Genomic DNA, 26,753 nt, shown 5'->3' with positions numbered 1-26,753 from the left:
CAATTTTAGTTGATTTTTGTATTTGGTGTGAGGTGTGGTTAAGCTTATTATTTATTTTAGTTTTTAGACAAAGCATTTCATTACAGCTTTAACGCACTCAATAACAGTTTCCAGAGCAAAGATACATCTCTTTCAAAAGTGGCTATACAATTTTTAGGTTCGCTGTTGAAATAATACAGTTATACAATATGGAACTCAGTATAAGCCCTGTAAGACATAAAATTGAATGAGTTTTTGACCTTTAAAAAAGATCTCCATTTCATTTTCATTTTAGAATATATTGTTCCTTGCAGACAGACTTATTGTTTTTGCTACTAACACTGAAATGTTGGTGCTTGCATCTCTACTCTGTATGTATCTGATTGTTACTAGTCATAATCGGTTGCACTTGGATCCTTGGCACCTGTGTATGTCTATAAAGTCATCAGGCAGATTTCAATGGTAAATTTCCATGCTTCCACCTCAAATATAATACACTTTTTATAAAAAATTCGTTGATTTTTTTTGTGTGTGTGTATATCACACAGAACATCCCAAACCACCTCATTCGACTATACACCCACTTCCCAGGTGGCACCCTCCTATAGCCTCCCTCCCCCCACCAGAGCCCTTATACTCTGATATCCCTTCTACTGTCTGCTGTGTTGTCGGCACCCCCAACCATTCCCCACTACTTGCCCTTCTGGTGACTCTAGTCAGCCTATGTAGAAGTCTTTGTTTTAGGAGGGTCAGCTGTTCCTCATCTAGCAGTAATCAGTTGTCAATATTCCTTTAGATAAGATTGGGGTCTGCTGTTCATTTTCCCACTTCTATCCTGGGTTATTATCTGGGAGTCCCTTTGGCCACCCTGGCCAACAACTCAAAAGAAGGTATTGCCTGTCTGGCATTCGTTTGTTATGTAGCCTTTAGCTGTGCATATGGACTCTTAAGAAATTATATTGGCCCCTTTAATCTTTAGTTATGCTTTCCTTTTGAGTGTTTAAGGCCATACAGTTGGTCCAGATAAACCAATTTATTTTTACTCTTAAGGTGGTTTGACGATCTGTTCCTCAGGGGTCGCATGGGCTTGGGAGGAGCCCCTAGCTCCTTTCTTTTACCAGTTCCACCTATGTGAAGATAAGTCAAAGGTCCTGCTCGACCATGGTTGGCTTCACTTGGAAGCATGGAGGAAATGATTCCGCTCTGTTGACCCTCCTCTTTATAGACCGGACACTGGTTCAAGTCCATCTGGCGGGGTCTCCTCGGCCTCCTTGATCAAGAGGACAGGTGTCCCACCATCATTATAGGACATTTTGAGAGATGCTCATAGTCCCCTGGAACTAGTCGACCTAGGAGGGCAAGGAGCAAAAACTGTCCTTTATGTCCCTCTGACCAATTATTATAGACCTCAAAGTATGTCTGTTAAACACCCAAGAAGGTTAGTTCCACCAGTCTGGTATTTTTAATTACTGTGTGTCATGTAGATAAATCTTTGCCAAAGATCAGTTGTTCTCTGATAAACCTTACCTAGACATATATTTCTTGATCTGCTATGTATAATTTATCAGTAGGTTGTAGGAGTAATATGGTTCTCTCTGGTTTTCAAAACTAGCTAGGCATTGTTTATCTCTTGCATTGTCTCACCCCTCCATCATGGTTTTCCCACTTAAGGTGCCCCATTTCCCCCCTTTCTCCCTTACTAATACCCTTCTCCTATGGTCCTACCTCTCTTAAGCTCCTTCTTTCCCTTTATCCCCTAGGTCCCTTGTGTATTCTTCCCTCCCTTTTATGTGTCTTGCCTACATATATGTATATGCATCATGTGTGTGCCTCGTAACTGAGGAGGTCAGAAAAGGGTGTTGGATCATTTGGAACTGAAGCTACAGATGGTTATTAGCTGCCACATGGGTGCTAGGAACTGTACCTGGGTCCTCTGGAAAGCAGCAAGAGCTCTTAACCACTGAGCCATTTTTTCCAGCATTGAGAGTTGTTCTTAGAAGCAATATTCTAGGTTTTGGGGGTTTTTTTACTTTTTTTTTTTTTTTTTTAAAGACTAGCACAGGGACTGTTGGTAAAATGCAGTATGGCACTCTCATGGCAAATAAGAAGTATTAGAACCTGGGGTGCAGCTCAGTGACAGAACACTTGCCTAGCAAATGCAAAGCCCTGGGTTTGAGCCCCAGTATTTTTAGGGGAGCAGGAGGAAGACATGAATTTAGACAGTGGAAAAGAATCAAGGAAATGTACTCAGGTGACAAGGAAATCGTTTAAGAACCAAACTAAAAATGAATGGCAACTCTTGAGGACCAGAACTCTTGAGAAACTTTTTTTTTAAATGTGTATAGTAAGGTTTTACAATGGCCAGGAATCCACTGGGCCTAAGGACTTGGGGCCAGCGTGGCCTCAGATGCAGTGACCCCTGGAAACAGACTTCCCATACTGACATGCCCTCCATTGCTTCCTATGGGATCTGCCCTCTTAATGGAGAGAGTAGCGCTCAGAGCTTGATCTACGAGGAGGCCTCCCTCAAAGAGGGACTGCTGAGGGCTGAGCTAGCCCCACCGTCTCAGGCATGATTTGTAACAGGTAGCGATGTAGTATGAATCAACTTTTTAAGCATTTTAAACTTTTCAATTATGCAGATTAAATGAGCATCCAAGCAGCCACTGGAGTCCACAGCTGAGTTATTTTGAGTATCGAAGGTTACTGCGGAACCTCACAGCCCTCCGGATCCGAGCTACATATGGAGAATACAGTAAGGACCAGGAGAGAGGAACTTCCATGGTCTTCCGTTTTCTCTTTATTTGCTTCAGTGCTCTCGGGTGGCAGCAGGCACAATCAAGTACAACAGATGGTTTCACTGAGATTCCCTGTTTTTATATTCCCTTTTTTGAAATTACCATCTTGGGCTTTCTAATACCACCTGGAGTTATTTAAAGGAGAACTCCTTAAGCTTTAACATGTGTCAAAAGAAGCATGGCTGTCCTGCACCATTTCCAGGTCACCAGTGCAGCAAATACAGCAGGATATAGGAATGATGCTGACCAGCCGTGTGTTGAATTGTCACTGTCTGCCAGGTGCCTATGATTGTGCCATTCTACGTAATTCTCACAAGACAACGAAATACAACACTCCTCTTCTAACTAAGGAAACATGTCTGTAGGGGTCAAGGGATTTGCCAGATGCACACAGCTAATGTGGATCCAGCTGAACAGAATTTAAATCATAATTTTCCCAACTCCAGAGGACCCACACTAGATTGCTATGGCTGTCCGTGTACCATAGTGTGTGAAGAAAATAAAATTGGGCCTGGCTGGCCTTGAACTCACTGTGGTAAACCAGGCCTGCCTTGAATTTGCATAGAGCCTCCTGCCTCTGCCTCCCAGAGTGCTGAGACTGCAGGCATGTGCCAGCACTGTCAGCTGGGATTTTAGACCCTTAGACCTTACCCTTGCTACTTCTGACGTCTGCTTTCTATTGCAGGTACAGGGTACCTTGACAATGTAACCCTGATTTCAGCCCGCCCTGTCTCAGGAGCCCCAGCACCCTGGGTTGAACACTGTGTATGCCCTGTTGGGTACAAGGGACAGTTCTGCCAGGATTGTGCTTCTGGCTACAAAAGAGATTCAGCAAGACTTGGGCCTTTTGGCACCTGTATTCCCTGTAATTGCCAAGGGGGAGGAGCCTGTGATCCAGACACAGGTGAGTCAAATGACACCTCCACCAGAGGGCTGGGGATAGAGTCAGGTGCCTGGGTCTCCTGGGGAAGCAAGAACTGAGTAAGAAATACCATCTCTGAACTCATTCTGGAGATGAGAAAGGATTTGACAGTGTGGGACTGAGGTCAAGGAAGATGGACATAGTATAGTGCCTTAGTCTATTCAACCCTTTTTACTATGGAAATGCCATGAGGTTGTGAGAAAGATGCCAGGTTACAAGAAATGACTGTCATGGTTCAGTGCAAGTTGGGGGAATTGGTGTCAAGTTGCCAGAACTATGTGGGGAGATCAAAGACAAGTCAGGGTGTCAACTGTGGAGGACAGGTGCACCGTGTTATGCCACTGACAGTAAAGGAAATGTGTATCTATTGAGCACAGAAGCGTGAGGGTAAGATTCAAGGTGGTGGCCATGTTTAGATTTGATACAGGGCAGGGTGAATGTCTTCGAGAAGTCTTGAGGTTCTATACTCTGATCCCCACATTGAAGGAAATGTGTTGTCTGACCCTGTCATTTCTCTCTTCCACATCCCAGGAGATTGCTACTCAGGGGATGAGAATCCTGATGTCGAGTGTGCTGATTGCCCCATCGGTTTCTACAATGATCCACATGACCCTCGCAGCTGCAAGCCATGCCCCTGTCACAATGGGTTCAGCTGCTCAGTGATGCCTGAGACAGAGGAGGTGGTGTGCAACAACTGCCCCCCTGGAGTCACTGGTAAGGCTATGGGTCTGCTCTTCAGTCAGCTTTTCCTGGCCCTGATGCTATGTATCTGTGTAAATAGCTTCCATTCCAGAGAATTTCCGGGAAACTATAATTCAGTTAATCTAAATGCATGCATTCTAAAGAATATTGTGGTGCCCAAGTGGTGATGTGGATTGAGTTAGGTGAAGGAAATGCATAGTGCCGTGTTTTATTGAGAGTCTTGTGTATTTAGGGGGTGAAATTTTCAGACATGATCTGAGTTTTTTTCTTCCATCTTTCCTTCCTTCCTTCCTTTCTTCCTCTCTCTCTCTGTTTCTCTCTCTGTCTCTGTCTCTCTCTCTCTCTCTCTCTCTCTCTCTCTCTCTCTCTCTCTCTCTCTCTCTCTCTCTCTCTCTCTCTCTCTTTTTTTTTTTTTTTTGATTTAATTAAAAAAAAAAATGTGTATGTGTGAGTATATGCACATGAATGCAGGCACCCATGGAGGCCAGCAGAGGGCAGCCAGCAGAGGGCATCAGATCCCCTGGAGCTGGAGTTACAAGCAGTTGTGAGCTGCCAGATGAGGGTGCTAGGAACTGAACATGGGTCCTATGCAAGAACAGCAAGCAAGTGCTCTTAACCACTAAGTGCTCCCCAGCCCTGGATCTTAAATTCTTGGTCCTCATGCCTCCCCCTCCCAAATGCTGGGATAATTGGTGTGTGCCACTTGCCCAGTTTTATGTAGTGCTGGATATCAAACCCAGGACTTCATGCATGCTCAGTGTATTAGTTACTTTCTTTTGCTGTGATAAAATACTATGATCAGTGGCAATTTAAGGAAGAAAGTTTATTTTGGCTTATGGTTCCAGAGGATTGGAGTCCACAAGTTGGGGGAGGTGTGACAGTAGGCTGCCAGAGCAGGAAGCTCAGCGCTCATGTCTTCAAATGCAAACATGAAGCGGAGAGTATAAACTGGAAGTGAATGAGGCTATACACTCTCAAAGCCCACCCCCAGTGACATATTTCCTAAAGCCCCCCCCCCAACAGTGCTGCCAACTGGTGACCAGTTGTTCAAATATCTAAACCTATGGGGGACATCGTTCATTCAAACTACTATACTAGGCAAGCACTGTACCATCTGAGTTACACGCCCCCCCAGTCCTCGTTTAAGTTATTTTCTGATGAACTAAGATAAAAAGGAAAACTCAATGACCTCTTAGTATTATATCCCTCTTCAGTCTGAAGGAAGAACCAAGTATTCTGCAGCAACCTTGATGATATCAATTGAAACCTCACTGATCCTGCATGTCTGATAGGTTTTACCCAGCCAGCTAATTAAGCCTCTTGTTGGTGCTGCAATGTTCTAAATCTGTGGTGACCATGACCATGGAATGACAGCACCAACCTGTGCCACATGCACCTGCTCCTGAAGGGTACTGATCTGAGGTCCCGGGAACAGTACATTTGCCTGGGTCTTCTAATTCTGCGTCTGGTCCTACTGCCAGTAGGTGACATCTGTGTTGACCACATCTTCCTTTCTTCCTTCCCAGGGGCCCGCTGTGAGCTCTGTGCTGATGGTTACTTTGGGGACCCCTTTGGGGAACGTGGTCCAGTGAGGCCTTGTCAGCGCTGCCAATGTAACAACAATGTGGACCCTAGTGCTTCTGGGAACTGTGACCAGCTGACAGGCAGGTGCTTAAAATGCATTCACAACACAGCTGGCATCTACTGTGACCAGTGCAAAACAGGTTACTTTGGTGACCCATTGGCTCCCAACCCAGCAGACAAGTGTCGAGGTAGGACTACACCCCAGACAGATCCTCTATCCCCCTGCTCGCGTGCGTGCGTGCGTGCATGCGTGCATGCGTGTGTGTGTACCTGCTCATATGAGCTTACTAGAGATTGTGTGTGGACCAAGGAGAGGGCAAGGGCAGTTAATATTGTGAGGCAGCTTTGGTTTCTTGACCAGACTGGCTTATAAACAGCCTGCACCTTTCACCTGTCAGAAGCCTTAAGACAAATCTCCCTTGCCCCAGACTCTGGAAGCCAAGATGAAGGCTCTCAAATGGTTAAAGCTGAGTGGGAGAAGGGGAAAAGGTCAGGTTTACATTCCTCAGTGGAAGAGCAGATAAAACAGGGCCACATCCTATGCCCAACCCCAAGGCAGGTAGGCAGGAAAGTGGCTGCCAGACCTGTCACAGGAGGGTAATAAACCACTCACAGCTGAGCCTGAACAAACTGAAGTGGTGAGGGGGCAGGTTCTGAAGGAACTTATGATACCCTTTCAGGAAGTCAGCCTAATTGATGCATAGATGACCATTGAAAGTTCTGAGGAGACAGCTTCAAAGCATTGGCTATCACAAGCTGCTAAGGGCTGCTTCAGATCAAAGCATGAGATGCAGGTGCGTCCCTGCTCAGCTCTTCTCTCAAACTTTACCATGTGTCATAATCCAGAGACACATCCAACCCTTATGCACAAAGGCCCCAGATGACCCTGGTGCCTGGCACTTACAGGTGTCTGTTATCAGATCATCGCAAGAGAATGTCTGCCTAGAGATATCTGAGGACTTCTGTGCAAACTGGGGCTTCTACCCAGAGACATGAATGCTTTGAGGATTCCTGGGCTAGCCCAGCCCTGACTCCTACCGCAGGGTCAGCTGGGGTATGCTGGAAAGCACCACATATAGGAAGAGCCTACGTGACAGTAGTTAACGGTACTAAGTTCAAGTACAGTGTTGTAACATGCCTATTGTAACGGGCTGGGTATTCCAGTTCATGCCTCTGAGCCTCAGTTTCTTCACATGTGTGAGTAATATTTAACTTAAAGTGGTTGCAAGGATCAAATAAAATGGTAGGCAAAAACACTGTAAATGCTATAATTCTAGACCAGGTGTGGTGGCTTGTGCCATGGAGCCAGCACTTGTGAGGCTAAAGCAGAAGGATCCTGAGTTTGAGGTCAGCCTGAGCTATAAAGCAAGACCTTGTCTCAAAAAACAAAGTAAAAGCAAAAACAAAAGTCAGAGAGAAGGCTCAGTGGTTAAGAGCACTGGCTCTTGCCATCTACATGCAGTTTGAACCTCAGTACTAAAGTTGCAATGATGAATAAGTCCTAGCTTCCAAAGAGGATGCTAAAAAGGAAGAGGCATGAAAAGTATGTGCAAGTAATGATAAACCACTTAACTATGTGAGACACTGAAGCTAGAGCAGCCCAGAGAATCACTATGATCATCAGCAGTGTCTGACCCAGTGGCACATCCTGCCTCCTGAAATGGAACCTGTTGCACAGTAGGGCCCTATGCCTAACATGATTGAGTGAGCAGCGGTACTGCCTTCTTACCACCTTGCTGCTACGGAAGGAGAGGCACACTGGCTCTTCTGAACTCTCATCGCGACGTCTCATTTATTTGCTTTAGGACCTTGAGCAAATTTTTCAACCTCTCAGCTCACATTCCTCATCTGTAAAACAGAGAGCTATGTTTACATCTAGTTCAAAATAGGCCCTAAGGAAATGCTATGTACCTTGTTAGCAGAATCAGAGTACTGTCAGAATACCCGTAGACTTACAGTTTAATGAGAGGAAGCGGGTGAATTGTCCTACCAGTCCTTCATTCACATGACACACACCAAACACACTTGCATGGGACTCATGGGGCCTGCTTGTATAGGAATGTGCCTGAGGCCACAATCAGGGGATGAATCTGACACGGTATGCGTGATGGGGGCAAGAGACTTGATCTTTTTCCTTGCTGTACTTCCCATTTCTGGGATTAGTTGGGTGGGAATGCTCCATTTGTTTGTGCCTTATCTCTAGCTTGCAACTGCAACCCCATGGGCTCGGAACCTGGAGAGTGTCAAAGTGACGGCAGCTGTATTTGCAAGCCAGGCTTTGGTGGTCTCAACTGTGAGCATGCAGCACTAATAAGCTGTCCAGCCTGCTACAATCAAGTGAAGATTCAGGTATGCTCGCTTCTCCATCCCAGCCTCCAACCTCAGATCCTGAATGGCTGTGTGTCCTGGCTCTGTCACAGGTCTGGAGCCCCCCCAATTTCATAGGGATGGAGTGGAGGTTACTATCTTTAAATTTTTATATATAATATATATTATTTATATATATACAAGATTATATATATATATATATATATATGAGTGGTGAGATGGCTCAGTGGGTAAACGTGCTTGGTGTACAAGCCTGACAACTGCAGTTCAAATGTCAGAACCCACATAAAGGTGGAAGGAGAGAACTGATTCCACAAAATTGTTCGCTGACATCCACACACATGCCCTGGCACTTGTATACATGTGTGCACACATATATGCCAATATTAGTAATAAATAAAAATTTAAAAAATCATACTAAAAGATTCTGTCTAATAGTATTACAAGTTTACATTTTTAATAAAATGTTTATTTTCATTTTATATGTATAAATATTTTTGCTTATGTGTATGTAAGTGCACCCATGTCATGCAATGCTCGTGGAGGCCAGAAGAGGTCATTGGAGCCCCTGGAACTGGAGTCAAGGATGGTTGTTAGCTACCACGTGGGTGCTGGGAACTGAACCTGGGTTTTCCACAAGAGCAGCCAGTGTTCTTAACCACTGGGCTGTCTCTTCAGGTTTACATTCTTATATATACTGTTTTTAAAATTCCTCTTGCAAGCTGCGCGTGGTGGTGCACTCCTGTAGTCCCAGCACTTGGGAGGCAGAGGCAGGTGGATCTCTGTGAGTTCAAGGCCCGCCTGGTCTAAATAGTGAGATCCACGAAAGCTGGGGCTAAAGGGAGACACTGCTTTTTAAAAAAAAAAAAAAAAAAAAAAAAAAAAAAAAATTCCTCTTACAGACACTGTCTCTTTTGATATTCATGTCAACTTAGTTAACCTGGAAAAAGACTATTCTAAACTCAGTTTTCTTCCCCTCCACCCCCACACACTTAATCACACTTAATTTCTTTTCTTTTTAAAGACATGGTATCACTCTACACCTCTGGCTGACTGGGAAGTCCCTACTTGGACCAGGCTGGCCTGAGACTCACAGTGATCCACCTGCCTCTGTCTCCCTGAGTACTGGGAGTAAATGTGTGCCTGGCTGAACTCAGTTTTCATGGCCAAACAGCCTCAATAATGCTTGTGATTTTTCAAAGTGGCCAGGCTAGGTAGGACAGGACTGTCACTCATGTCCCCCAAAACCTAAGTCCAATGCTCTTGCCAACTGTAACATGCCACTTTCCAGCTTGGTGCCCTCCTCCTCGAGAGATATCCTTATAAAGTACATGCTGGAGCACATCACTATGGTTCGCATGTATAATCCCTACTATGCAGGAGGCTGAGACTGTTGCCTAGAGTTTGAAGCCATCCTGGGCTGAATAGTGAGTTCCAGACCAGCCTGGGCTACAGAGTAAGACCCTGTCTCAAAAAATAAAACAATAAAATTTAAATTTAAAATTCAGAGAAGAATGAGTTCAGTGTTGTTAATTATTGATTATTCTTTTCTAGAGGGAGCAAGGTGGCCCAAATTGGACTTCATATGTAGAATACAGTCTGGTTTATTTTATTTTATTTTTTATTTTTGGCCTTTTTGAGACAGAGTCTCCCTGTAGCCCCAGCCGTCCTGAATCTCACAGAGATACACCTGCCTCTGTCCCCAAGTACCACCATACCTAGGCTCAGTTTGTTTTTTAAATTAACTTACTTAATGGCCTGGGGGGAAGGGAAGGTGAGTTTGAGATAGTATCTCATATAACTCAAGCTATCCTTGAACTCTCTATGTATCTCAGGATGATCTTGAACTCCTGATCCTCTTGCATCTACCTGCCTAATGCTGGGATTACAGGCATGTACCACCCCCTCTTGCTAAAAGTTAGATATTTTATTTTCATTTTGTGTGGTACTAGGGATTGAACCTCATGTGTACTAGGCAAGGACTCTAGTGCTGCACTGTATCTCTAGCCCTTAAATAGCCCTTTACAGCACTTTATTGGTGCCAGGCTCTGTTGTAAGCACTTTACAAATATCAGCTCATTTAGCACCAGAAATAACCATATGAACGGCATTATTCTTATCACCTCTATTTTATAGATAAGAAAAATGACTTGCTAAGGTCCCGTGGCTAGAGTAGTGGGCCAGGATTCACAATCAGCAAGTCTAGGTTCTAGAGTCTACATTTTCAGTCACTGTGACAAACCTAGCATGTCTAGCTGTTGGCCCCTGGGCACCTGCTGTAACCCCTGGTGTTGAGCCATGCCCCAACCCTGTTCTGATACCCTTTCCTGTGCTTTCAGATGGACCAGTTTACACAGCAGCTTCAGAGCCTGGAGACTCTGATATCAAAGGCTCAGGGTAGTGGGGGAGCAGTCCCCAGTGCAGAGCTGGAAAGCAGGATGCAACAGGCTGAGGAGGCCCTTCGGGACATTCTGAGAGAAGCCCAAGTTTCAGAAGGTGAGGAGGGCCAACTTCCTATCAGCTAGGAGGAGTCACATCCCAGAAAGAATTGCAACATCAGGTCAGGCCATCAGCTCTGCAAGTGTTTCCAGCCAGCCTTTGTGGTGGTGGAGGGAAAGGATAGGGGGAGGGTGGACAGAGGGGACATGGGACCCTCTGTGACATTCCCTTGGGACCTGAACAACAGAGGTTAAAGACAGTCACAACACATTTGTCTCTGGGGCTTTTCTCCTTTTGCCATTAATTAGTCAACTTCAATAATAGCCCAATCATTCTGTGTTCAGCCTCACTTTTCTTCTTTGTGTGCAGGTGCTAGGAGAGCCCTTAGTCTCCAGCTGGCCAAGGTGAGAAGCCAAGAGAACAGTTACCAGAACCGTCTGGAAGACCTCAAGATGACCGTGGAAAAGGTTCAGGCCCTGAGCACTCAGTATCAGAACCAAGTTCAGGATACAAGCCGGCTCATCTCTCAGATGCGCCTCAGCCTGGAGGAAAGTGAAGCTTCCCTGGGAAACACCGTATGTCTGGCTGGGTTTGGGTGTTATTTGCTGCTGTGTTGGGTGATGCCCCCTTGGTCTCACTGGCTTACGTTCTATCTCTGAGTTTTTTGATCTACCTGGCAGGTAGTTGGACCGCTCTTCTTTGCAAAAGGCTTAACTATCCTTTGTGCCCTTGGCCTCCTGCAGTTTCCAGTGGAACTGCATTATGCTCTCCTCTCTAGTTTATTTATTATAGCCACATTCTTACCTTAGTCCCTCCTCTCCTCCTTTCTTTCTACAGGATTTAGTTTGTTTATATTTGTATTCTCAGCCCCCAGTATACTATATGGCTACTGTATTTGTCTGCTGCATAAATGAATGAATTAATAAAGGAATGAATAAATGAATGAGTGAAAAAAGGAATGAAAAAAGAATGAGGAAAGAAAGAAGGAAAGCAGGCAGAAAGGAAGGAGTCTGGTAAAGATGTAACTTTGAAATGAAAAAATAAGTTCTTGCCAGTATAATCAGCACAAACTCCTGCTGAGTTTGCAGTCTGATACAATCAAGTCCTCTTCCATTTATGAGTTTTAATGCTGTGGTATAGCTGGGCTTAGTGATAAGAATGCCTGCAATCCCAGCACTCAGAAGGCTGAGGCAGGAGAATAGCAAGTTTAAGACCAGACTTCTCTATATATTGAGTCTGTGGCCATCCTGGGCTACTAAGACCATAGCTCAAACCTAAACCAGCCAAACAAAAAGGCTATAATGACAATAACATAGTGGAATGAGTGGAGCTGAATAGAGAAAATTGAGCTGAACTCAGTGGAGGCAGGAGATCAGGAGTTCAAGGTCAACCTCTGCTACTTAGAAAATCTTGGGCCAGCCTGGACTATATGATGCCCTGTTTTACAACAACAACAAATTAAAAATTAAAAAGGAAATTGGAAGATAATCAGATTATAATGAAAAAAATATATTAAAAGTGTTTCATAGTCCCAGCACTTGGGAGCCAGAGGCAGGCGGATCTCTGTGAGTTCGAGGCCAGCCTGGTCTACATAGTGAGTCCCAGGACAGCTGGGGCTACAGGAAGACCCTGTCTCAAAAAGACCAAAAAAAAAAAAAAAGTTTCAATTTTTATTTTGTAGAAAATAACCTTCTCATACCCATGAGCCAATTACTACTAAATAACTACCATTAAAGCTTGGTATATTGGGGCTGGAGAGATGGCTCAGCAGTTAAGAGCACTGACTGTTCTTGCAGAAGACCTGGGTTCAAATTCCAGCACCCCATGGCAGCTAACAAATGTCTATAACTCCAGTTCCAGGGGACCCAACAGCCTCTTCTGTCCTCTGTGGGCAATGCATGACATGGGTGCACTCACCTACATGTAGGCATAACACTCATACACATAAAATAAAAATAATAAAGAAAAAAATAAAGAAAAAGAATAAGTAAAATATTTTTTTAAAAAAAACAAACTTGGTATATTGGCCTGGGAAGATGGCTCAGTGGATAAAGTGCTTGCTGAGAAAGCATAGGGATTCGAGTTTAGATCCCCAGAACCCACGTAAAAGCCAGGTATGGTGGTGCATGCCTATAACTCCAGTGCTGGGGAGCAAAGACAGGAAGACCCCAGGGGCTCACTTGCCAGCCAGTCTAGCTAAAATAACAAACTCAATGTTCAGTGAGAAACCCTGTCTCAAAAACTAAAGTGGAGTGAGAAAGAGCCTGACACCAACCTCTGGCCTTTACACATGCGTGTATGAGCAAGCACACACATACACACTCAAATAAAATAAACCTTGGTATATAGCCTATTAGACTTTAAGTACACATAAACATATATATCTATGTGCAATCTATATGTAATTTTTGAGACAGAGTGTCACAATGTAGCCCAGCCTGGCCTCAATTTCATCATCTTCCTGCCTCAGCCCCCCAAGTACTGGTATTAGAAGCATGTGCCACAAAGCCTGACAAATATGCATATACGTTTAAATGCATCTATGTCTTTCTGTAGGCTTATTTTAAATTGGATGCCTACCCTGTTCTTGCCCATACACACTTGGTGACTAGGGACATTTGGTATGTCAGGGTAGGGAATCCTACGTGACTAGTGAAAAGTATTTTTGACTCGTGTTTAGGCTCCATAGTCAAATGTAAAACCTTAACCAATTCTCCTTTTCCACAGAACATTCCTTCCTCAGAACACTATGTGGGGCCAAATGGCTTCAGAAGTCTGGCTCAAGAGGCTACAAGGTTGGCAGACAGGTAAGCAGCAGGGTTTGGCAGCTCTGCTCCAGGCCACCTCTGCAAGGCCCACTTGGAACAGCACTGTAGAACTCTCAGGACCCATGTACTAGATTAACTCCCTCAAGGCTCCTCTCAGCCTTCCCCTGCCTTGAAGCCAGTTTTGAGCCACTTGGGAGTGGACACTGAACAGGGTCCTTTGGCAGGAGTTGGGGGTAGAAGTGTACCTCTCTCATCTTTCTCTATGGCTCACAGTACATCTTTGGTGCATGTCAGATGTGATTCCTCTGTCCATATGAGATGAGTCAGCTTCTGGAAAAGGCTGTTTGCAGCCTTCAGGGACTCCTCGACTCTCACACCAAGCCTGGGAAGAAGTAGCAATAAGTTGTTTGCCTGCCTGTAGGGGCCAAGTATGCTGAAAGGAACATCCTCCTGGAAACCGGCTCTGTAGGACCCCAGGGATGACAGGCAGCTCCGTTGGTCCTCGCTTTTGACAATAAATCCTATCACATTCAAAATTTGCTTGGCAGGATGGCAGGCTCTGTTAATCCCAAGTGGAATTTAGTCAGCAGAGGTGGGGTGACTTGTGATTTTGTAGCATGAGCTCCTTCAGCCCCTGTTTTTGTTGGTTTAATTTTTTAAATATATTTATTTTTATTTTATATGTATGAGTCCTTTGCCTGCATGTGTCATGCAATTACACCTGTGTCATGCAGTGCCCACAGAGGTCAGAAGAGGATGTCAGAGCCTCTGGAACTGACGTTATGGATGGTTGTTAGTGCTATGATTCACACCCAGGTCTTCTACAAGAGCAGCCAGTACTCTAAACAGCTGAGCCATCTTTCCAACCCCTGTTTCTGTTATTTTAATATCATTTTCTAGAGCCAGGAGAACAGAAACTTTTAGGAGACTTATTGACAGACTTTGTCCCCTTAGCTGTAGGCCTGATTCCAAGTTTCAGTAAAATAATCAGGGAGTTAGTCTCTCCATGAAATAGACCTCAGGGTTCTTCCTATAGAAAACGGCTTATAGATGCAATGGTTTGCCACTCTGAGACTACTCCCATCTGTTCCCCACATGCCTCCTCCGAAATGCAATGAATGCAGATGACCACTGAAGACTGGGTCGTGAGGTGTGTTCTCCAGCATACCTGTTTCTTGGTAGTTACTCTAATTCCATCTAGTCTGACTCAGTTCTGTTTGGCCTTTATAAGCCAAATCTGTTCTCTTATTATTTTCTCTATAACTACAAGAAAGATTTGTGTTATTAACCTATGCTAATTTTTCTATGAAAATGCTAATTCTTTGTTTCTAATGTCTTCAGCCATGTTGAGTCAGCCAACAACGTTGAGCAACTAGCAAGGGAGGCTGAGGACTATTCCAAACAAGCATTATCACTGGCCCGGAAGGCTCTGAGTGGAGGAAGCGGAAGCGGCACCCCAGACAGCTCTGTGGTACAAGGGCTTATGGGAAAGTATGTTTCAATGGGTCCTCATCTGGGTCCTACATTTATAACACAAACTATACTTAAGGAGCACCATCTTTCTTTGAAAATGTGTATTTGTAATAATAAGAGGACAAGAGACCATTACTTTGGGAAAAGTAAATATCTTTAATATTGAAAGAAGAAAGGTTGATATCTAAGTAAAATTTATATTTTAACTGAGATAATAAGACTTGGAGAGATGGTGGCTCTCTATGGTATTTGAAGGGTATGTGTGTGTAAACCCATTTGACACACTGGAGGGCATAAGAACACATTTATCAGAAGTTGGGAAGCTGGAGTTGAATTTTTCTGACCCTACTTAATACAAGCTAGAAGGCTTATGTTTAGATTGTGGAGAGGGTCATATATCTAATGTATAACCTCGTTTGTTTGTTCTGGTTATTCCAAATATACAAAACAAAATTGTTTTGAGGCAGGGTCTCACTATGTAGCCCTGGCTGGCCTAGAACTCAGAGATCCATCTGCCTCTGCCTCCCAAGTGCTGGGATTAAAGGCATGTGCCACCACGACTGGCCCAACTACATTTTTAAAACAACAGGATGAATTTTTGTGCACCTGTAACCCTATGCTCAGAAGCAGGGCAGGAGGACTTCAATAAATTCCAGGCCAGCCAAGGCTACATAGTGGGACCCCATCTCAAAAAGAAAAAAAAGTAAGTTCTCAAAGTGTTCTCTCTCATTTTTCAGCCATCTCCTTTTCCTCCCCACAGATTAGAGAAAACCAAATCCCTGGCCCAGCAGTTGTCAAGGGAGGCCATACAAACTGACATTGAAACAGACAGAGCTTATCAGCATGGTCTCCATCTTCTGGATTCAGCATCTCAGCTTCAGGGAATCAGTGATGGATCCTTTCAGGTGAGATCATTAAGCCTGTGCTTGATGTACAAACAGCCATGAAAGTATTCTTTTCTAGTGATTTCATAATATTTTTCAACTATTCAACTAGCATTTTCTCCATGTTGAGTATGTTAGTATCATATTACTACCATGAACCATCTAAGACAACTAACTTAGCAAGAGAGGTTTCTTTAGCTCAGTATTTTAGAGGTTCAAAAGCAGAGTGCCTGCACTGGCTCTGGTCAGTGAGGGTGGAGGAAGGCTGTCTCAGTAGGAACAGAGAGAAAAGGATGGATAGGTTTGCACAATTCTTTATGAGACCACATCCCTAATGGTTTAAAGATCTCTTACTAGCCCTCACAAAGGCTTCGTATACCCCCAAGAGTACCACTGTAACAACCAAACCCTTAACATGTGAGTAATTACCCACATTCAGACCATAGCAGGGGCTCTTTTTGTTTTGTGGTAGGAAGGATATTTGTGTTTCTCATCCTTTTCCTTATTCTTAAAACTGAATCCTACTCGCTGAAAGAAACTTGGATGCTTCACCCTGAACCTGTTAGTAGAGAGAAGTTTTATATCTCCCCCTCAATTATGGGGATTTTCAAATTGAAACCAGTGGGGAATTATTATGTAGTTTGATGCTTGTACTGCCAACAAAACTTTTGCTATTGAAAGATTTGCATTTTTTTTTCCCTGTCATCAATCTCCTTAACTATTGTAGCCTTGTTGGCTTTGAAAAATTCGGCATGGGGCTGGAGAGATGGCTCAATGGTTAAGAGAACATACTGTTCTTCATGAGGACCCAAGTTCAGTTCCCAGCACACACATCAGGTGGCTTACAGTCACCTATAATTCCAACTCCAAGGGGGATCCAATGCCTCTGGCCTCTGTGGGTACCCACATGCATACATAATTAAAAATAAAATAAATGCTTTAAAAAGTCTTTGAAGATCAAGGCTAAGGTCACAGGTGATTAGGGTGTCATGATACATCTGACTTGTGTCAGTCAGGCACGAGAAGAAAGACGCAGAAATGAGTGGCACTGCCTCACAATATTCCATTTTATACCTATAGCAAAAGGGACTCAAAGTGATTCCCATGGAGATATGTTCCATGAATATATAAGCTAATTATTTGAAGAAATTTTTTAAAGAACAGAAACAAAACTTCTTGGCTTATTGGGAGACCTGCTGCCTAACTTCCATGGGGTACTCTCTCTCATTTCTGGGAGGCCTTGGGCCTGGATAGTTAGTGTCTACTTTCTTCTCAAGGCTGGTGCTATTTCCAAATGATGATACCAGGTCCTGAAGCTGGTGTGGTCACTGGTGAGCAGAACGTCAGACTCATTCATTTCTTTGAGCCCACAGGTGGAAGCAAAGAGGATCAAACAAAAAGCTGACTCGCTCTCAAATCTGGTGACCAGACAAATGGATGTGTTTACACGTGTGCAAAACAATCTAGGAAACTGGGAAAAAGAAACCCAGCAGCTCTTACAGAATGCAAAGAATGGGAGACAGGTACCCTTTGTTAATTTGTTCAGTCAGTCAATAAGCATGTGCCGAACACCTGCTATGTGAATAAGACCGGCCAGAAGAGCCACCAGAAACTCTGAAGGCCACGGTGTGACTGGTTACAGAGAGAGCGACTAAGACTCCACTCTTGATGGAATTAGCCAGACACACTGAGTCAACATTCAAACCTAGGAATAGGACCCAGGCCTTCTATATCTAATTTTGGTCTAAGTCTGTCTACTAGCTTAGCTTCAGGAAGTATCTAGAGTTTAAAATTATGATTTGTAAACTACCTCCATCCCTGATTGTGGACTAGAGTTGAAGACTTTCCTCTAAATGGCATATGTTGTTGGCTTATAAATCACTCCAGCACCTCTAGATGCTGTGGTGATTCACAGCACTGAGTTGTCACAGAGAAATGTGTCAGGGTGATTTTGCTAACAGGAATGCACTTGCTCTAATCTTGTTCTGTCTATTTACAGACATCGGATCAGCTGCTTTCCCGTGCCAACCTTGCTAAAAGCAGAGCCCAAGAAGCACTAAGTATGGGAAATGCCACTTTTTATGAAGTTGAGAGCATCCTGAAGAACCTCAGAGGTTAGTGCAGTGTGGTTCAGGTTGACAATTTTAGAGGTACACTCATGACTCATTTGGTTTAAGCCCTCGCATATCTCCTTAAGTGGTATGTGTATTGGGGTATTATTAGATACTTAGTCAATATCTTTTTAAGGTTAAAAAAACAGTGTCATTCAGAATTGACGTAGGAAGTGGAAACAGTCAAACCAGATGTCAGAGGCATGAGTTCTGATCCTTGCTGGGCCATATCAGCAGATGAAGCTTACTGTGTGACTATAAGCAAATCACACAGCTCTCTAGATCCATACATCCTCTTTAAGGGGAACAAGTGATCTCTCAGGTCCTTCACAGATCCAATATGTCAGTACTGTGTAGATATTTTCCTTTTCTTCTGCAGCCTGTGTGGTCTCACTATGGAACCAGTATGGTTGCTCTGAGATAATATTCTGCGTCTCAGGAGATTTGGGTTGTGCCTTGAAGAAATTTGTTTCAAATTTCAGTATTCTTCACTAACAAATGAAAGAGAAGCATTCTCAAAGTTTTGAGATTTTCTTCATAAAAAGTCCCTCTCTACCCACTGTACCTGCGCCCTGACTCTTGCCACAGGCAGCTTAGGGCTTCAGGCTCAGGCTTAGAGCTTTTGGCTTTAGAGATTTACCTGCTTTTCAGCCACTGTGGGTGTTGATATTCTTGCAGAGATGAGGATCCAGGGGAAGCTGGCTGTCAGTGGCCTCTCCAGTGCCTCCTTTGAGATACTTTCTCTTTGGAAAGAAAGAGTAATCCCAGCCAAAATTTCCCATACCTCCACCACCCAGTCATGATGAATTTTTCATAGAAACAGCAGCTTCCCTCATTCATCTGTAAGTTAGTCTTTCATCTTTGTAGCAATTTTCTTTTTCTTCCTTTCAGAGTTTGACCTACAGGTCGAAGATAGAAAAGCAGAGGCCGAAGAGGCCATGAAGAGACTCTCCTTTATTAGCCAGAAAGTTGCAGATGCCAGTGACAAGACCCAGCAGGCAGAAGTGGCCCTGGGGAGTGCTGCTGCTGACGCCCAACGGGCAAAGAACGCGGCTAAGGAGGCCCTAGAGATCACCAGCGAGATAGAACAGGTAAAGAAAAATGGATGTGCAGGCTGCCACAGGCAGCACCCAGCATGGCGGTGCTGTGGGAGAGAGAGGTTCGGGCTCACCTCCATCGGACAGCTCCGAGTCTTGTGTGTTCCCCAGCAGCCCCAGACCCACAAGCCCATCCTTTGGCTGGATTCAGTCCCTGACTAATTCAGTCCCTTCTGGACAGCACCATGAGAAGAACCATCCACAACTAGTTATTATAGAAATCATGGTATTCATTTTCTAGGGCTGCTATAGCAAAATACCATAAACTGGGTGGCTTTGAAAAACAGAATTTTTCTCTCACTATTCTGGAGACTAGAATTCCAAAGTTAGAGTGAGCAGGGCTGCACACCCTCAGAAGGCTCTATGGGAAAATCCTTCCTTTCCTCTTCCCAGCTTCTGGTGGTGGCAGTCAGTCCTTGGCCTTGTGTGGTTCCACCACGTTCTCCCTGAGCATCCTCTGTCATCATCTCCTCCTCCTCCCCATCCTCCCCCTCCTCCCCTTCCTCATCTTCCTCCTCCTCTTCTTCCTCATCTTCCTCCCCCTCTTCCTCTTCCTCCTCCTCCTCTTCCTCTCCCTCCTCCTCTTCCTCTTCCTCCTCCTCCAGTTTCTCTCCTACCTTCTCCTCTTCTTCCTTCTTTTCCTACCCCTCCTTTACTTCTTTGTCTTCTTTTTCAAGACAGGATCTCACTATGTGGCCCAGGCTGGCCACTGTGCTCTGCTCTCTGTCACTTATAAAATGACATCAGTCATATTGGATTAAGGGCCCACCCTACTTCAGTATGCATTCATTGCAGCTAATTACATCTGGAACAAACCCAATCAATTTTCAAGTAAGGTCACATTCTAAGTTGAGAGGGGGTGGGTTGGGGGGGAAAGGTAATACTTCAACATATCTTTGTGCATGAGAAACCACTGAGAAACATCCCCAGCCCTTAGGACTTCAACCTATAACAACTGTCATCACTGTTTTGATTCTATGTATGAAATTCTGGCACTCTAGACCCTTCATCTTGGTCTACATCCTATGCCTGAGCTCCACTTATTTTTAACTCTGTCCTCCACTGTGTGTGCTGGGTGCTAGGAAAGAGTTAAGAAATATCTGGTCTCTTGCTTCAGGGAGCACTTGGGATGATCAGAGCAGCCAGCTGAGCTATGCTTACAACCCGTGTTCATGCTACAGTGGAAGGAATGCTTCTGAGCTGAAGGAGAGCTCCTTAGCTCTTAATTAAGCATGGCTTCTAGAAAGCTTATGCCACTTTAGAAAGTCCAGAGGGAACTCTTGGTATCTGGACTATTTGACCTCACTTTTAGACCACCTGGTAACCTACAATATAATTTCAAATAATTTTCCTTGAGGATAGAGACTAATTTCATATAACTTTCTTTATATAGATTCTAGTGTAAAGAGACCTACAATTGCTTGTTTATCAACAGAGGTATCTGTAAGCTTTGTCCTTACAGAGACAAAAACTCAACACTGTAGCTGCTTCGTTGTCTGTACCTCAAACATCACCATCTTGGGGTGGGGTGTCCTAGCCAAATCATTCCAAAGACCATGGCAACCAAGGACCATGATAGAAAATGATGTGTTTCCCACCCTCTGTATTTTCCCAAACACTTCCTGATGGTGCTCAATATTTGGTGAGCATTGAACTGAGAGGAAAACAGTGTCTCAACACTGACCCTTCTAGTCTCCAGAGATCTAGCCTAGAACTGACTTGCTTGAGGCAGAGCTTGGGGAAGGGTGTGTCCCCAAGCCTGACTCTCATCGTTCATCTGACCCCACCAGAGGCTGACTGCAGCTGGTTTTTCCTACAGTTGTTCTTGGGATGTTTTGAGCCTCATCCTCTCTTTTCTTCCGCTCCTGGCTCCTTTTCTTCTCCCAGGAGATAGGGAGTCTGAACTTGGAAGCAAATGTGACAGCGGATGGAGCCTTGGCTATGGAAAAGGGACTGGCCACTCTAAAGAGCGAGATGAGAGAGACAGAAGGGGAGCTGGCCAGGAAGGAGCTGGAGTTTGACGCAGATAAGGACACGGTGCAGCTGGTGAGTAACCACTCCTTTCTATGGGCGAGCTCTTTAAAGTGGCTGAGATGGAAAATATCCTTTTGGGACACCTTTGTGCTTTTCCTCAGGTGATTACGGAAGCCCAGAGAGCTGATGCCAAAGCCAAGAGTGCTGGAGTTACAATCCAAGACACACTCAACACTTTGGACAGCATCCTACACTTAATAGGTCTGTGCAGCATCCACAGCCTTCCAGGCCCCCTGCCCCAGCGACTGTCCCCAGATTTGCTATTCTTAGCTGTGGTGGATGGGAATCTCAGTCTTCCTTAAGAGCATCTGGAAATTTGCTTTGTTTCCAGGCCCAGATGTTTTGAGCAGGTTGCTTTACATTTTCTGGGCTTTGTTTTACCATCTCTAAGATGAGTCACTGAGCATTTGTTGCATTGGAGGTCAATGTCTGTGAATCAGAGAACTAGGCACATTCCAGAAACTTCCCAGGAGAACGATCAGATGGAGGGGTCCTGCTAAGGAGTCTGGTCTTCGTCCTGAGAAGCCCCCTGGACAGTTTAAAGCAGGAGAGTAGCGTCATCACTCTATATTTTAGAAAGGTCACTAGGGCAGCTGAGTGGAGGAAAACTTGAAAGGGGCTTAGATAGAGGCAGGGTGAGGCCACGTAGAGTGCTGTTGACAGTAGATCAGGATGAGGCAGTAGAAGTGGTGAGGGGTAGAATGGAGGACTCCCCTTCGTCTGCTCTTTGTCCCCTTCGGTTCTGCTCTTTGTCCCCCTCAAATCAAACATACATCTTCTGTGACCAACTGGGGAAACTTCAGCTTCCCAGGTAGATGACCCAGAAGAAAGAGCAGGTTCATGAGATACTGCAAATTTTAGGATAAAATAGAGTTAATGTCACAGGATGGCAGGGAATCAGGTTTCCCCATAGTCAGTCCCCACATAAAACTGATGGGAATTAAAAGTCTGAATTTAGGGGTTGGAAAGATCAGTCAGTGGGTAATAGCACTTGTTGCTCTTCCAGAGGACCCCAGTGTAGTTCCCAGCACCCATGTGAGGCAGCTCATAACTCACCACCTGTAACTCCAGCTCCAGGGGCTCTGATGCCCCTCTGGTCTCCACTGGAACCTGCACACACATGACAAATGCTTATATAAATATTTTAATAAATAAATAAATAAATAAATAAATAAATAAATAAATAAATAAATAAATAAAAAGCTTTAATAAAAAATTTTAAAGCCTGAGTTTAAGTAGAGCTGATAGGAAGCCATCATCAGCGTGGACTATAGTAGATAGGGATGTAGCAATTTGGTCACATGTTCCCATGACATCCAGGAAAACCTGCTCTGCTTACCATTTCAGTAGAACAACTTAAACACTGTATTTTCCTATAGAGCATTATCATCTTCCTGAAAGACCAGTATTTTCTGTGCTGTTACACTAATGGATCTGTTTGTGATCCAATGAGCCCCAAAGAGTAAAATCGCCTCTAAAGATTAAAAAAAACTCCCCAGTTGAGGTTTAAGCAGCTAAGCAGCATTGTTTAGCATTCTAAAAAACAGTAATGACATTAATGGAACCTTTAAAGGGAAAATGAGAGAGTGGGGAGGGAGTGGTGGGAACTATTAAATATTTACTATGTGTCAGGTACTGTGCCAGGAATTTTCATGGCATAACCATTTAAGTCTTGTTAGAGCCCTATGAGATGGGTTTTATTATTTTGTTTCATGGGGAAATAAACTGAGGCTGCAGATCATACAGTAAATTGTGGGGACAGGGTTCAAACTGAGATCTTGTATCTCCAATGTTCCTGTATTTCTTTGGAAATCATGGTATAATTTATACCCTATTTATTCTCTTGAGTCTTGGAATAATAACTCATTAACTATTCTAGGTATAATAAGCTCACACATTGAGATATTATCACTGGGCTTGAGAGAACCAATTCCCACAAGTTGTTCTCAACCTATGGCATGCACTTGCCCATACACATACACACAAACAAATAACTAAATAAATGTAATTTAAACATTTAGAGAAAAACCAATACTATCACTATAGCTCAGACATGTGAGGCAACTTGATCTTCAGTTTGAATTGACCCAGAGCTGCTTAAATCTAGTTGAACTAAATGGGTCTGGCCAGGTGCCCTTCATGCTGACATAGGCTTTATACCGTTTATGGGTAAAACATACCTGAACAAATGCAGTTACATTTCACATTGGAGATAAACAGATACCTAGCCAGATTCCCATTGTTTTGCACCAGAATGAAGTCATTCTCTTAACAGCTGGAGTCCATCCTCCGAATAGCTAAGCATACCTTGGCCTCTATAAACCCTGAAGCTCAGCCAGTTTCTAGAGTTTCTTAATAGGAAACAGCAAGGTATTTTCTCAGGATGATTCAGAAGGCATATTGGCAGTTCAGATCCCAGGGGGAACTGTGTTAGGCTGTCACCTTGGACAGTGCTCAGTCTCCTATAGCTTTCTCCTGTCAGAGCGTGACCTATTATTTTTACGAAAGAGTGCTTATTTCATTGGGTGCATGATAGAGCTCAGTCTTGAACTAGGCTGTTCATAGCACAAACACTTGGCTAGTGCTGTCAGGACTTCCTTTACATTATTTGTAACTTAAGGTGAGCCTTTTAAATGTATGACACAGTATTTTCTCTGGGAAGGTGGAATCAGAAATTTATTAAGATTCTAAAAGGGCACACACATGTTCCATGAGCTCTAACTATAGCTTTTCTCTGTTAACATCTCTCCTGTGCCCTAAAATAGACCAGCCAGGTAGCGTGGATGAAGAGGGGCTGATCTTACTGGAGCGGGAGCTTTTCCAAGCCAAGACCCAGATCAACAGTCGACTTCGGCCCCTGATGTCTGAGCTGGAGGACAGGGCACGTCGACAGAAGAATCACCTTCATCTTCTGGAGACAAGTATAGATGGGATTCTGGCTGATGTGAAGAACCTGGAGAACATTCAAGACAACCTGCCTCCTGGCTGCTACAACACCCAGGCTCTTGAACAACAGTGAAGCTACAGTAGAGATTTGTCTGCTGAGGCTCTTTGGATACAGACCTCAGGGCTCAGGAGCCATCTCATGTGGATGGGATGGGCTAAGGATATTTGAACACATAATGGGTGTGTTCAGATCAATTGGACCTGACTCCATCCCTGAGACCCCGGCTAGGTGGAACCTGCACCAGTATGGTACTGTTTGCTTCCTGATGCTGGCAATGAGGCAGATAGCACTGGGTATGAGACTGTCCGAGGACCAACTACACCAACAATTGTCAACCTCAGAGCAGTCATAACTGAGTCCTGGAATATGGAAAGTATACGTCAGGACAGGGAGTGAAATCTAATCACACGGTGGCCAGTAAAGCATTCTTGCTTCATGTCGTCCACTACAAGTTTCTTGTTGAGCAGATTTCCTCCGCTGCCCACCTAGTACATGAGTATGTACTCTACTTTCAGACTGGATGCAGTGAGCAGTTGGAACAGTGAAGGACGTGGCTGTCTGGTTCATTTGGAGCAATGGTGCCTGCTGCTGCCCTGTCACTTCTTGTTCTAGGCTTGAGAATTACATCCTTTCTCCTAATGGTGCCGGAACAACTCAGAAACTGTATTTTTATTAAAGCATTTCATTTCCTACCAGCAAAACAAGCAGTGGGAAAGTATTTACTTTTAAGTTTCAAAGTGATATTAAAAAATGTATCTTGGGCATTGAAAGAAGTGGAATATTCTAGAAGATTTATTAGTCTTAAACCAATTCCCTTTTCCAAAAACTAAACTCACATGCTTCTGTGTATTTTATCTTATTGTCTCTCTCCCTAAATCAGGGATGATACATCCTTTCATATATCCTTCCAACATATATTTATTGAGTCCCTACTGTGCGCCAGAGGTGAGTGGGACAGTACTGCCATCATCTGCCCTCATAGAATTGATTGTCTAGTGAGGAGGACAAACATTAAAAATAATAAATTTAAATTTCCAAGCCTCGTTCATCACAAATGGTATTTATTGCAGTCACCCTTGGTTTGGAACCTCTTTTCTCAACAGAACATGTGTTGCAAGACAGTCCCGTGGGGGCTACTTGAGTTAGGGCAAAGCTGAAATAGTTCTGAGTCTTACACACTTCTCTGTGTTCCAGCTGTCCCTCCACCCCTTCCCACAACACACTGTTGCAACAGACTGTTGAGTCACGGTAATACCAGTGGGAATTTCTGAAGGAACCAGAGGCACTTCCACCTCAACTTGGAAGACGTCTGTGCTGTCTCTTTTCTGCATTTCCTTGTCTTTTCTTGGATGTGTTTTTAAATAAAAGAACAATTGTTAGATGTTGGGGATCAGTTTCTGTTTTTATTAAACTCAGCATGAGATGGGAGTGCCAGAACAGTGGAAATGAAGATACCATCCCCATGATGGTCCCAAGGCCAGCATCTTCAAATTCCTCAGTAGCCTAGCTTTCCAACTATGAGGGTATTTCATAAGATTTAGATGATGCTGTATCCTAAGCATAAAAAGTTATTTCTAAAACAACTCAAACTGAGTGGAGGCTATAATTAATACTCTTGTCTTTTTCATCTGCTTTAAAATAAAGGGAAAATCAGTCGTTTGTGGTACATATGTAATGCCTTTTAATAAATTAAATTTTAATAAGTTAAGGTCCTGAATTGGCTGTTTACCCAAGCTACTAAGGAAAGGACTCTGCCTCTGTCCACTTTGACTCCCAAATTCTAGGAGGTCTGACAACTTGGTCTTTTGTGGAAGTAATTTGATAATTCTACCTTGGTATGCTCCATTCCATAGCCTACACGTTTCTTGTAATTTAATTTTTTTCTCTCTTGTAGTTCATGTCTACAAAGTATATGTATATTACAGTACATTAACTATTACTACAAAAGCCTAAAATACATAAATAACTTAAATCCAATAGACATACATAAAAAAATACATCTCCCCAAACTTGAAGCCAAAAATATGTTATGATTTCCAATTTTTTCTTGGTCCTATAACAGATTGGGTACTTTCCACATAACCATTTCAAAAGCCGTTTACAATATGTGACTTCTAAGGTTGCCTTGAGAGGGGAGGGAAGGAAAAGAACAAGATGAAGGACATACTTGGGGGTCTTTGTAGGCCAGAAGTCCTCATGTTCTAATTATCCAACGCCATGTTATCATAATCTGCAAGGGCTTCCTTGAAAGAAAGCCATTTCTCAGTGACAATTCTATACTATGAAAGGGGAGACTATATTGTTGGATTAGCTATGTGTACGTATAGGATTAGACAGTACATATCCTAGAGGATCTGATGAGACAGCCCATTAGTTAACAATCATGGTATATGCAATCATAAGAAGATTTCTCACTGGATGGATTGTTAAGAAAGGTCTAAGAATTAGTCTGGGGTTGTAACTCAGGTAGAGTGCTTGCCTAGCATGCAAAAGGCTCAGGGCTTCATCCCCAGGACCTCATAAACCAGGACTCTTGAGAGTGGAGGCAGGAGGATCAGTAATTCAAAGTCATCCTTGGCTACATAGAAAATTTGAGGCTAGCATATCTCTAAAAGATAAAAAAGAAAAGAGAAGTTTTAAGAATGTCTTTCTTGGCAAATGGGACCACTCAATAAAGATGAGGAATA

At 43.7% G+C, this 26,753-nt stretch overlaps 1 protein-coding gene across 2 annotated transcripts in view; it reads left to right on the top strand.

The window, feature by feature from the left end:
- The window catches only part of Lamc2 (laminin subunit gamma 2), a 72,056-nt gene extending 46,285 nt beyond the window's left edge, over window positions 1-25,771 (top strand). Inside the window, exons 8-23 of one of the 2 annotated variants that reach the window (XM_008824305.2) lie at window positions 2,622-2,734; window positions 3,463-3,681; window positions 4,231-4,413; window positions 5,928-6,173; window positions 8,189-8,334; window positions 10,653-10,809; window positions 11,122-11,327; window positions 13,480-13,559; window positions 14,862-15,011; window positions 15,754-15,898; window positions 17,251-17,400; window positions 17,877-17,991; window positions 18,880-19,079; window positions 20,973-21,131; window positions 21,221-21,320; window positions 23,885-25,771. In XM_008824305.2, the coding sequence (XP_008822527.1) occupies window positions 2,622-2,734; window positions 3,463-3,681; window positions 4,231-4,413; window positions 5,928-6,173; window positions 8,189-8,334; window positions 10,653-10,809; window positions 11,122-11,327; window positions 13,480-13,559; window positions 14,862-15,011; window positions 15,754-15,898; window positions 17,251-17,400; window positions 17,877-17,991; window positions 18,880-19,079; window positions 20,973-21,131; window positions 21,221-21,320; window positions 23,885-24,138 (2,623 nt within the window). In that variant the 3' untranslated portion in view covers window positions 24,139-25,771. The remainder of the gene's footprint in view (window positions 1-2,621; window positions 2,735-3,462; window positions 3,682-4,230; window positions 4,414-5,927; window positions 6,174-8,188; window positions 8,335-10,652; window positions 10,810-11,121; window positions 11,328-13,479; window positions 13,560-14,861; window positions 15,012-15,753; window positions 15,899-17,250; window positions 17,401-17,876; window positions 17,992-18,879; window positions 19,080-20,972; window positions 21,132-21,220; window positions 21,321-23,884) is intronic. The other variant, XM_017795898.2, reaches the window with a different exon arrangement.
- Window positions 25,772-26,753: the final 982 nt, after the last annotated feature.

The sequence above is a fragment of the Nannospalax galili genome, unplaced genomic scaffold (assembly GCF_000622305.1).
Source record: "Nannospalax galili isolate Female #2095 unplaced genomic scaffold, S.galili_v1.0 scaffold227, whole genome shotgun sequence".
NCBI lineage: Eukaryota > Metazoa > Chordata > Mammalia > Rodentia > Spalacidae > Nannospalax > Nannospalax galili.
This window is presented reverse-complemented; position numbering and strand designations above follow the sequence as displayed.